Source organism: Hyperoodon ampullatus (assembly GCF_949752795.1).
Source record: "Hyperoodon ampullatus genome assembly, chromosome: 4".
NCBI classification, from domain to species: Eukaryota; Metazoa; Chordata; class Mammalia; order Artiodactyla; family Ziphiidae; genus Hyperoodon; species Hyperoodon ampullatus.
Window position 1 is genome coordinate 87,048,653 of NC_136917.1, and position 12,169 is coordinate 87,060,821.

The 12,169-nt window shown below is 33.3% G+C and overlaps 1 protein-coding gene across 1 annotated transcript in view; it reads right to left on the reverse strand.

The window, feature by feature from the left end:
• Nucleotides 1-12,169, reverse strand: part of FER (FER tyrosine kinase) — a gene marked incomplete at both ends in the record, with an annotated part of 430,653 nt that overhangs the window by 369,099 nt on the left and 49,385 nt on the right. The window contains 1 exon segment of the mRNA XM_079702183.1: nt 7,129-7,228. Within this exon segment, the coding sequence (XP_079558309.1) occupies nt 7,129-7,228 (100 nt within the window).

Here is a 12,169-nt window from a genome sequence, read left to right on the forward strand (position 1 = left end):
TCAGCCATAAAAAGGAAAAAAATTGGGTTATTTGTAGAGACGTGCATAGACCTAGAGACTGTCTTACAGAGTGAAGTATGTCAGAAATAAAAAAACAAATATCATATATTAATGCATATATGTGGAATCTAGAAAAATGGTACAGGTGAACCGGTTTGCAAGGCAGAAATAGAGACACAGATGTAGAGCACAAACGTACGGACACCAAGTGGGGGAAGTCGTGGCGGGGAATGAATTGGGGGGGGAAAAAGTGGAGATTACAGTGAACCAAAAAGAAATCTGGGAGTGAATAAACTCATAACAGCTTTCAGAACAAATGAAGACGATGAAGTCCACTAAGACTGTAAAACTTAGGTTAATGTGTTAAGTAGACACATGGAAGATTTTAGAAAAGACCCACATCATAATTATCCAAGCAAAATCTATAATGCCTAAGATGAAAAATATACTACATGAGATTAAAGGCAGATTAGACACTGCAGAAAACAAGATTAGTAAAATTATAGATATAATCATAGAAACTAACCAAAATGAAATAGAAAGCTAAAAAGACAAGGGGAAAAAATAAACAGACCATCAGTTGGCTGTGAGGCAAATACAAACAGCCTAATATACATGTAACTGGAGTCTCCAAAGGACAGCACAAAGAGACGTAGACAGAAAATATATGTGAAGAAATAATGGCTGAAAGCTTTCCAAATTTGATGAAAATTATAAATTCTCAGATATAAGAAGCTCAAAAACCACAAACACAAGGAGAAAAAAACTTACAGGAAGGCACATTATAATCAAATTGCTCAAAATCAACAATAAAAAGGAAATCCTAAAAGCTGCCAAAGGGATATAAAACATGCAGAGCAAAGAAGAGAAGTATTAGAACAGATTTCTCCTTGACATGACCAAAGGGCAACATCTTTAAAGACCCAACAGGGAAAAAAATACCTGCTAAAAGAAAATTCTATACCCTACAAAAATACATTTCAAAATCAAAGGTGAAATTAAAACTTTTTCAGATGTACAAAAGCTGAAACAACTTACTACGTGTAGACTTACATTACAAGAAATGTTAAAGTAAGTCATTCAGGCAAAAGTAAAATGATACCAAATAGGATAAAGAATGCTAGGAAAGATAACTACATGGATAAACATACAAGATGTTTTATTATAATTTTAAAGATACTTGACTAAACAAAAACAAAAATATTAACAATATAGTACAAAGTTAAAAACATATGCAAAAGTAAAATATATCACAACAATAGCACAAATATAGGAAGACTATACCAGTGTAAGGATTCCTTATTATACACAAGGTGACATAACATCACTTGAAGGTATACTATGGTAAAGCAAAGATAAAATAACAAAAGAAAAAGTTACAGCTAATAAGACAACAAAGGAGATAAATGGGAATCTTAATAAATTTTTTTCAATTAATCCAAAAGAAGGCAGAAAAAGGAAAAGGAGAATAAAGGACTGATGAAACAAAGAGGGAAAAAAATTGCAAGATGACAGATTTAAACCTAACATTGTCAAAATCAATCACATTAAATATAGTCTAACTATCTCAGTTAAAATGTAAAGATTATCAAGATAAAAAAGCAAGACCTAATTATATGCTGCTTATAAGAAATGCACTTCAACTATATAAAGACTAAAAAATGTTGAAGTAAAAGGATGAAAGAAAGATATATCATGTAAACACTAATCAAAGTATCTAATATTAATATCAGATAGAACAGATAACACAGCAAAGAATACTACCAGGGATAATAAAGGTCATTTCATACGACAAAAGGGTCAGGGCATCAAGAGGATACAACAATCATGACTAATTTTACACCCAATAACAAGAGTTTCAAAATACATTAAGCAAAAAACTGACAAAACTATGAGAAGTGGGAGATTTCAATTGCCCTCTCTCAACAATTGATGGAACAAGTAGACAGAAAATCAGTAACAACCTAAAAACTTTTAATAACAGTATTAACCAACTGGCCCAAGATAGCAATATAGACCACTGCAACCAACAACAGCAGAATACATATTCTTACCAAGTGCACATGAAGCATTTACCAAGATAAACCATACTATGGGCCATATAACATGCATTCATAAATGTAAAAGGAATAAAGTCACAAAAAGAATATTCTCAGACTAAATGAAATTAAATTATAAATGAAAAATAGAAACTTTTTTAATGTCAAAACTTTAGGAAACCAAATGCATTTCTAAATAACCTATGTAGTGTACATATGTCCATGCCTCTCTCTTGCTTTGTCACAGCGTAAGGTAGATTAGCTAGTGGGAAGCAGCCGCATAGCACAGGGAGATCAGCTCGGTGCTTTGTGACCACCTGGAGGGGTGTGATAGGGAGGGTGGGAGGGAGGGAGACACAAGAGGGAAGGGATATGGGAACAGATATACATGTATAACTGATTCACTTTGTTATAAAGCAGAAACTAATACACCATTGTGAAGCAATTATACTCCAATAAAGTTGTAAAAAATAAATAAATAAATAACCTATGTATCAAAGAAAAAAAAAAGCCAAAAGGAAATACTTTAAATATTTTGAACTGAAGAAAAATGAAGACACAATACATACAAATGTATGAAATGTTGCTAAAACAGTCCTTAGGGAAATTCATAGCACTAAATGCCTGTATTAGAAAAGAAGATAGTTCTCAAATCAATGATCTTAGTTAGCTTTCAGATTAAAAAAAAAGAAAAAATAGAAAAACTGGTGCAAACTAAGCCTAAAGCAAGCAGAAGGAACAAAAAAAAAACAAAGATTAGAGCATAAATCAATTAAATAGAAAGCAGAAAAATAGAAAGAAAATAAAGCCTAAAGCTGATCTTTGAGAAGATTAATAAAATTGATAAACCTCTAGCCAAAATGATTATGGAAAAAAGAGAAGACACAAAGTACCAATAACAAAAATGAGAAAGAAAATATCACCACAGATTCTACAAATATAAAAAGGTGGATAAGGGAGTATTCTTAACACCTTAGTACCAATAAATTAAACAAATGAAATGGACAATTCCTTGAAAGATACAACCTACTAAAACTCAAAGAAAAAGATAAACAGAATAGCCTATATCAATTAAAGAAATTGAACTTATAGTTTAAAAATCTTAGCAAAAGAGAAAAAAATAAAGCAAGCAGACCCAGATGGCTTCACAAGTGAATTCTACCAATATTTAAGAAATATTATGAATTGAACACAAACATTTCTAAGAGGGGGCAATCATGCAGAGGATAGTATTATCCTTATACAAAAATGAGACAAAGATATTAAAAGAAACAGACAAATTTGAAAATCCATAAAAACTTAGCCAACCATATCAAACAACATAAAAAATAATAATACATCATAACCAAGAGGAGTTTATCCCAGGAATGTGAAGTTGGTATAATATTTTTAAAATGTGAAAATCAATCAAAATAATTCACCATATCAAGGTAAAAGAAGAAAAAAAAATATCCATCTCCACAGATACCGAAAAAGCATTTGACAAAATCTAACATCCATTCTTAAGCAGGAATAAAAAGGAACTTCTTCAACCCGATAAAAGGTAAAGCCTTTGAAAAACTACAGTTAACTTCATATTTATGATGAAAGTCTTTCCCCTAAGATCAGGGACAAGGCAAACAAGTTTGCTCTTTCTACATCTGTACTATACTGGAGGGTCTAGCTAGGGCAATTAGGCAAGAAAAAGAAAAAATAAAAGACATCCAGACTGAAAAGGAAAAGGAAAACTGTCTTTGTTCATAGACAATATGATCTTATAGGAGTTCTTTTGAGAAGACATCTACTCTTTATAAAGATGATGTGATGGCAAATGTTTCCATTTACAGCCATTATGTCAGAACCTTAGTTTGATACAAGCTTTATGGATTCACAAAATTGTTTTATGGCAAACCTAACAATGTGTTTAACCAACTAAAACTATTCAGAACTTAATATGCTATAGGAAAGTAAAACCTGTGTATTTTGCATTCAAGAACTTATTATTCCATGCTATCATGAAACACTCTATTAACTTCAGCTCAATAGGCTAAAATTATTTTGGTTGTTCTCAGCATACATGTTATAAATAATAATCAATAGACTAATGTCCAAATTAGTCCAAGTCAATTTAAGGCAAACATTTGTTTTCTTGTCACAGCATAGAGCAAAATGACTTTGATATTTAGGGTATATTATTCAATACCAAAATTTTTAACTAAAATGGTGCTACATTCATATTACAAATGAATGTTATATTTTACATTAGACAACATAAATCAGTGTTCCTTTGGATATAAATTCTAACATTGAAAATTTAAAGTATTTTGTGTAATCCATACAGCAGGGGTTAGGAGTTTGGAATTTCAGTATTAACCCAGGCTTCCAGCTGATCTGCTACTGCTGCTGAACCTCCAGTTGCAGTAACTGAACCCTAGATTCCAAACCAATTCTTGATCAAATCCAGAATTTAACCCTTACTTTCTATAGGAGCTATTTCTGGATCCTATCTCCCCCAAAGCCTTGTCTTTTCAAGCTGGACACTATATATCAGATTGGGTTTTTAAATAGCTTTTCAAAGACCCCCTAATGTCTAAAGCAATGACTCTGAATGCCAGAGCCACAGACAGCTTGGGTATCCACCACCAGTGCCCCAGCAATTCCTAGAGCCCATTCCAGAAATGGCCTGGTGTGGCCTCTCCAGATAAACTAAGGTTCTGACATAAAGCCTGTAAATGTTGGAAAAATTTGCCAACACATCATCCTTATAAAGAGTAAATAACTGCACCAAAAAAATCTATTTCCATGTTAAAGGTAGAAGAAGGAGTTTGAAAACAGATACAAAATTTTCAAAAATATAATTTTATACTTTTTCATGTAATCATGAGTATGAAGATAGTTATGATTATAAAAGGGAAATTCACATATGTCTCATGTATTTACATAGTTATATAAAAACTTACTTTAAAAGTATATACTCTATATATTATACATTGATTTAATGGGAGTAATCAAATTCTTGAAAATAAAAAAGTACTACCACTAATACCTTTAGAAAGAAAATGTAAATAAGCTCACATATTTTAACTTCAGGAGACTCAGTCAAATAATACATTTCTTAAGATCAATTAAAACTACGGTCTTCAGATTTTCTAGCTGCCTTCTTACTACTGATACAACACTGAATGGTATTTTATCTCTATAATAAAGAATAAAGATAAGTAATAAAGAACAATTATTACCTGTGAATAATCTTTGATAATATAAACTTTAGGTACAAGAACTATTTAAAACTTTATTATGATATCAGAGTTAGATTTCATTTTTTAAACAAAAACTATGTCATTAAAAGTGGGAATCAAACACTTGGGAGTAATTATGTACTTCTTTTCCTAACTAATTATTCTCCAACAGATATAGACCTAGTGTGAAATACTTCGCATAGATGGATTACAATATAGTTGGATTAAGTCACCACTTGTTCTGGGTGAATTTAATATGTGGATATTTATAATATAGGAAACTAATTTGAGAATGCTAGCCAAGCATTATGTAATGAACTTCATAAAACTAACCCTATAACAGATTGAGTAGCAATGCTCAATGTACAAAACTATTTCTAAATCACTCTTGATGGTTTAGCAAGGGATCCCTTGTATAAAGACTAAATTTTGAAAAATAGTTAAGACTTGCAGTTCCCAAGTTAGAATATCAACTAGAAGTGGGTAAGCTCCTTGAATGTTTGAATCTCAATAACTTAAAGATAGCAACTGCTCAGTAAATACTTCTTGATTATATAAAGCACTCTTTAAAATAAAAAAGGAATAATAATTAGGTATATGAAGTTTGAAAATTATGAAATAATCATACAATACTGGAACTTACATCTAAGACTATCTGACTCCAAAGCCTGACTCATCTTTCCACTATTGCATTTTTTCTTTTCTTCACTTAAATAACTTACATAACTGAATTACAAAAGCATTTTAAAAGATATGTTTGCATTAAAAAGAGATCATAATCTCAAAATGCTGGTTGAGGTACAAGAAAAATAAGTAAAAGTAAGTAAACTGTGAATACTAATTCATCTAGAAACATTGCAAGAAGCAGAAACGTGAAATAAATATGGGAGGGATGGAGACAGGGAGAAAGAGAGACACAAAGTAAATGTTGAAGGGAATACTGGGAGGAAAAGGGAGGGGAGGGACAGAGAAGGAAGAAGAGGAAGGAAGTAGGGAGGAGCAAGAGGAGGAGGGAAAGGGAGACAGAAAGGGAGGAAGGGGGGGGAACTGCATCTAAATCAGTCTCTCTTCTAGTCTACTGGGAATAACAACAAAAACACAGTATTTTCATTGTGTAAGGTATATCCAAATATAGGAGCTGTTTATTTCATTTACCTCAACCAAATGACAAAATAATATACAAGTAAAAGAAAAAGAGAAAATACATTAATAAATGAGAAAGGTAAATTTAATAATTTTAAAAATGCTTTAAAAAGAGTTGCTAATAATGCTTCTATTTAACCAGAAAACAACAAAAATTTTATAATTAAAAAAATCTAAATATGAAGACTATTTAGTCACATTTAAAAACTATAACCACAAATCTTTGATAAAAACATAATGTTTCTCTTTCCACTTACTTCCAAAGCTTACTATGAAAATTTTAGTACAATATAGATATAAAATTAAGCTATGAAAGCAAAACTAAGCTATAAAATGACCTGTGATTTTAATGGCATTTAAATACAGGTAAAAAGAGGATCAATAAAAGCTTCTAAACAAATACAACTTTATTTTTCTTATTTAGTACTCAGTAATTAAATCTGAAGCCTATGAGAAAAATTTAAACATTCCTTGCATTCTATTACAAGTACTGCATAATTCTATTAATAGCATGAACTACTCAAAAATAGTTTCCATCATTTTCAAAAAACAAAACAAAAAAAGAAATAGTTATTGCATAGTTTGGTAATTAGTCTATTTTGGCTTATTTTAATATTTTTAAAATGTGAATTGGTCTAAGTGGAATCATTCCACCACTTATAAAGATAACTTTCAAATGATAAGAATAAAAATCACTAAAATAAACATTTTTCATAATTGCATCATACCTTTAGCTACAGCTTCTTTATATTTCTCTTTGGCAGAATTCATTTCTTTTATTAATTGTCTATAGCTTGTTTTTAATTTCTCTAATTCTGTCTTTGTGACCTGTCAAAAAAAGAAATGAAAAAAAATTTTTTAATGCTTAAATTTATAACAGTCGAGAACTTAAATCCCAAAGCATTAACAGATGCATATTTTACTGCTTATGGGTCAGAGGTGCTCTTTAATATACAATTATAACCAATAAACTAAAATTAGCTTAGAAATCAGTGATAAATTCAACAGCATATGAAAAAAAATTTTCTTAAAAAGAAGAGATCATGAAATAGTGCTGTCATCATCTAAAATGTAAAGGCCAATAATTAATTGCTGTGTACAAAAATATTTTCTCTAATAAAAAAATAATTTAAAATACTTATTTTAATTATACAGAATAACTCTGAGTTGTCATAATTCACCAGTTCTAACATGATTTTTTTTTTCACATTGTAACATCTCTGAAAAGATGCATCTAACAATCATTGCTGGCCAGGCAGCAATCATGACAGTGGTCACTGTATGCACACATGAACTTGGTTATTATTTCTACAGAAAGGCTAGACAAATCCAAGTCTTTGACTCTGTAGTCAAAAAGCCATAACAAGCATTTGAGAAAAAATTGAGAGTCTTAGATTGTATCTGAAAAACCTCTAATAAGCCTTCTGGAAGAGTAAGAAATCAGCAGCATTAGAAACTTGCTACAGGGGCATAAGAAACTTGGAAGAAAATCCCAGAGCCCACTTTAAACAAATTCTGCATCACAAATGTTCTTGACAGCATGGAGGATTGCACTGTGTAAATAAACAAAAATATCTACAACTATGATATAGATATAAATGAGTTCAAATCATTCCCTTTTAAAAAGAACCTCACTGGCTAACATTTTGTTTTTAATGGACTTTACCTTTTAGAGCAGTTTTAGTATCACAGCCAAATTTAGCACAAAGTACAGAGATGCCCCACTTGTCTTTTACCCTGATTCATGCACAGCCTCCTGATTATCAACATACTCCACTAGAGTATGTTTGTAAATTTTTACAACTGATAAACTTACAATGACACATCATTATCACACAAGTCCATAGTTTACATTAAGTTCCACTCTTGGTGTACATTTTATGGTTTTGAACAAACATATAATGACATGTATCCACCATTATAGTACCACACACAGTTGTTTCACTGTCATAAAATCCTCTGTGCTCCACCTATTCACTAACCCCTAGGAACCAATGATCTTTTTACTGTCTTCATAGTTTTGACTTTTCCAGAATATCATATAGCTAGAATCATACATATTTTTCAGATTGGCTTCTTTGACTTAGTAATATGCATTTAAGGTTCCTCCATATCTTTCTGAGGCTTGGTAGCTCATTTCCTTTGAGCTCTGAATAATATTCCATTGTCTGGATCCACTCACTTACTAAAGGACTTCTTGGTTGCTTCCAAGTTTTGACAATTATGAATAAAGCTGTTATAAACAGCTATGTGTGGGCTTTAGTGTAGACATATGTTTTCAACTCCTCTGCGTAAATACTAAGGAGCTCAATTGCTGGGTCCTATGGTATTTTTCATTTTGTAAGAAACAGCCCAACTGTCTTCCAAAGTGGCTGGATTATTTTGCATTCCCACCAGCAATGAATGAGAGTTCCTGTTGCTCCACAACCTCACCAATATTTGGTGTTGTCAGCGTTCTGGATTTGGGGCATTCTTATAGATGTGTAGTGGTATCTCATTGTTCCTTTAATTTGCATTTCCCTGATGACATATGATGTTGAGCAACTTTTTATGTGCTTATTTGCCATCTGTATATCTTCTTTGGTGAGGTGTTTGTTTTTTAATCAGGTTGCTGGTTTTCTTAGTAGACTTTTAAGAGTTTGTTGTGTATTTTTTTTAATTAATTTTATTTATTTTTGGCTGTGTTAGGTCCTCGTTGCTGGGCGCAGGCTTTCTCTAATTGCAGCGAGTGGGGGCTACTCTTTGTTGTGGTTCACGGGCTTCTCATTGTGGTAGCTTCTCTTGTGGAGCACGGGCTCTAGACACGCAGGCTTCAGTAGTTGCAGCACGTGGGCTAAGCAGTTGCGGCACACGGGCTTCAGTAGTTGCAGCACATGGGCTCAGTACCTGCAGCACATGGGTTCAGTAGTTGTGGCTCGCAGGCTCTAGAGCACAGGCTCAGTAGTTGTGGCTCACAGGCTTAGCTGCTCCGCAGCATGTGGGATCTTTCTGGACCACGGATCAAACCCATGTCCCCTGCACTGGCAGGCAGATTCTTAACCACTGTGCCACCAGGGAAGAGTTCTTTGTGTATTTTAGATAACAGTCTTTTGTCAAATGTGCCTTTGCAAATGTTTTCTCCCAGTCTATGGCTTATCTTCTCATTCCTTTGATACTGTATTCTTCAGAGCAGAAGTTTTATTTTTTTGAGGAGAACCTGAATACAATATATATGATATATATATATTATATATATATATCATATATATTGCTTGGAGCAGACAAGAAATATGAACACTTCCATCTATGTGATTGCCCATCACAGTTACTGCTCTGGTCTCAGGGGCTCGAACTATTTTCCATTTTGCATACTTTTAAACAGTTGTATCACATTGATGTGTGTTGTTGAAACCTTTCTGAGAATTTTGCCAATCCAGTTCATTTTATCTTGCCTATCAGGCTGCTTTGAGTTCATTATATCTTTTCAACTTATGAAGTCATTATAGTTCCATAATTGCTTGTAGACCACCCAGAGTGTGCCTGTGACCCTTTTGGGTTTCAATTCCAATGCTCTTACTTTCCCTTAAATTCTGTACTAAAGAGGCCATACCCTTTGAGATTGGAGGCAGTTTCATACCATGATTCACGTCCAGTGTTAAGTAGAATTTCTCTGAATGAAAACTCATGTGTTCCTTTGCCATTTGCAACACATATCACACACATTTCTGTGGAGTTATAGTGTTTTAAAAAAGAAAGGAGGGCATTCCCTGGTGGTCAACTGGTTAGAAATCTGTGCTCTCACTGCTGAGGGCCCAGGTTCAATCCATGGTCAGGGAACTAAGATCCCACAAGCCATGCGGTACAGGGAGGGAGGAGGGAAGAAAGAAAGGAAGGAAAACAGAGAAGTTTTTAAATTTTGAGGAATTCCAACTTATCAATTATTTCTTTATGGATCACGCCTTTGGTGTTGTATCTAAAAAGTCATCTTCATACCCGAGATCATCTAGGTTTTCTCCTATTTATCTTCTAGGTGTTTTATAGTATTACATTTTACACTTAGGTCTGTGATCCATTTTGAGTTAATTTGTGTGAATGGTGTAAAGTATGTGTCCAAATTCATTTTTTTGCACGTGGTGGTCCCTTGTTCCAGCACCATTTGTTGAAAATATGAACTTTTCTCCCCTGTGTTGACTTTGCCCTTTTGTCAAAGATCAGTGGACTACAATTATGTGGATCTACTTCTGACTCTCTCCCTCTATTCTGTTCCACTGATCTATTTGTTTGCCTATTGTCTTTCACAAATACCAAAATATCTTGATTACTGTATTTTTTAATTTAAAATACTCCTTTAATTATCTTTTATATATTAAGATATTTATATATATATATATATATATATACACACACCTATATAGATATGTATCTACTCATAAGCCAAATACTCATTATCCAGAGAAAAGTATCAGAATAATTTTTTTTAACATCTGTTTGAAGTATAATTGCTTTACAATGGTGTGTTAGTTTCTGTTTTACAACAAAGTGAATCAGTTATACATATACTTATATCCCCATATCTCTTCCCTCTTGGGACTCCCTCCCTCACACCCTCCCTATCCCACCCCTCTAGGTGGTCACAAAGCACCGAGCTGACCTCCCTGTGCTATGTGGCTACTTCCCACTAGCTATCTATTTTACATTTGGTACTGTATATATCTCCATGCCACTCTTTCACTTTGTCCCAGCTTACCCTTCCCCCTCCTCGTAACCACAACTAAAATCTCTAGTAGGTCTGCATCTTTATTCCCGTCTTGCCCCTAGGTGCTTAATGATCTTTTTTTTTCTGATTCCATATATATGTGTTAGCATATGATATTTGTTTTTCTCTTTCTGACTTACCTCACTCTGTATGACAGACTCTGGGTCCATCCACCTCACTACAAATAACTCAATTTCTTTTCTTTCTATGGCTGAGAAATATTCCACTCCATATATGTGCCATAACTTCTTTATCCATTCATCTGTTGATGGACACTTAGGTTGCTTCCATGTCCTGGCTACTGTAAACAGAGCTGCAATGAACATTGTGGTACATGACTCCTTGAATTACGGTTTTCTCAGGGTATATGCCCAGTAGTGGGATTGCTGGGTTGTACGGTAGTTCTATTCTTAGTTTTTTAAGGAACCTCCATACTGTTCTCCATAGTGGCTGTATCAATTTACATTCCCATCAACAGTGCAAGAGGGTTCCGTTTCTCCACACCCTCTCCAGCATTTATTGTTGGTAGATTTTTTGATGATGGCCATTCTGACTGCTGTGAGATGATATCTCATTGCAGTTTTGATTTGCATTTCTCTAATGATTAATGATGTTGAGCATTCCTTCATGTATTTGTTGGCAATCTGTATATCTTCTTTGGAGAATGTCTATTTAGGTCTTCTGCCTATTTTTGGATTGGGTTGTTTGTTTTTTTGATATTCAGCGGCATGAGCTGCTTGTAAATTTTGGAGATTAATGATTCGTCAGTTGCTTCATTTGCAAATATTTTCTCCCATTCTGAGGGTTGTCTTTTCATCTTGTTTATGGTTTCCTTTGCTGTGCAAAAGCTTTGAAGTTTCATTGTGTCCCATTTGTTTATTTCTGTTTTTATCTCCATTTCTCTAGGAGGTGGGTCAAAAAGGATCTTGCTATGATTTATGTCATAGAGTGTTCTGCCTATGTTTTCCTCTAAGAGTTTGATAGTGTCTGGCCTTACATTTAAGTCTTTAGTCCATTTTGAGTTTATTTTTGTG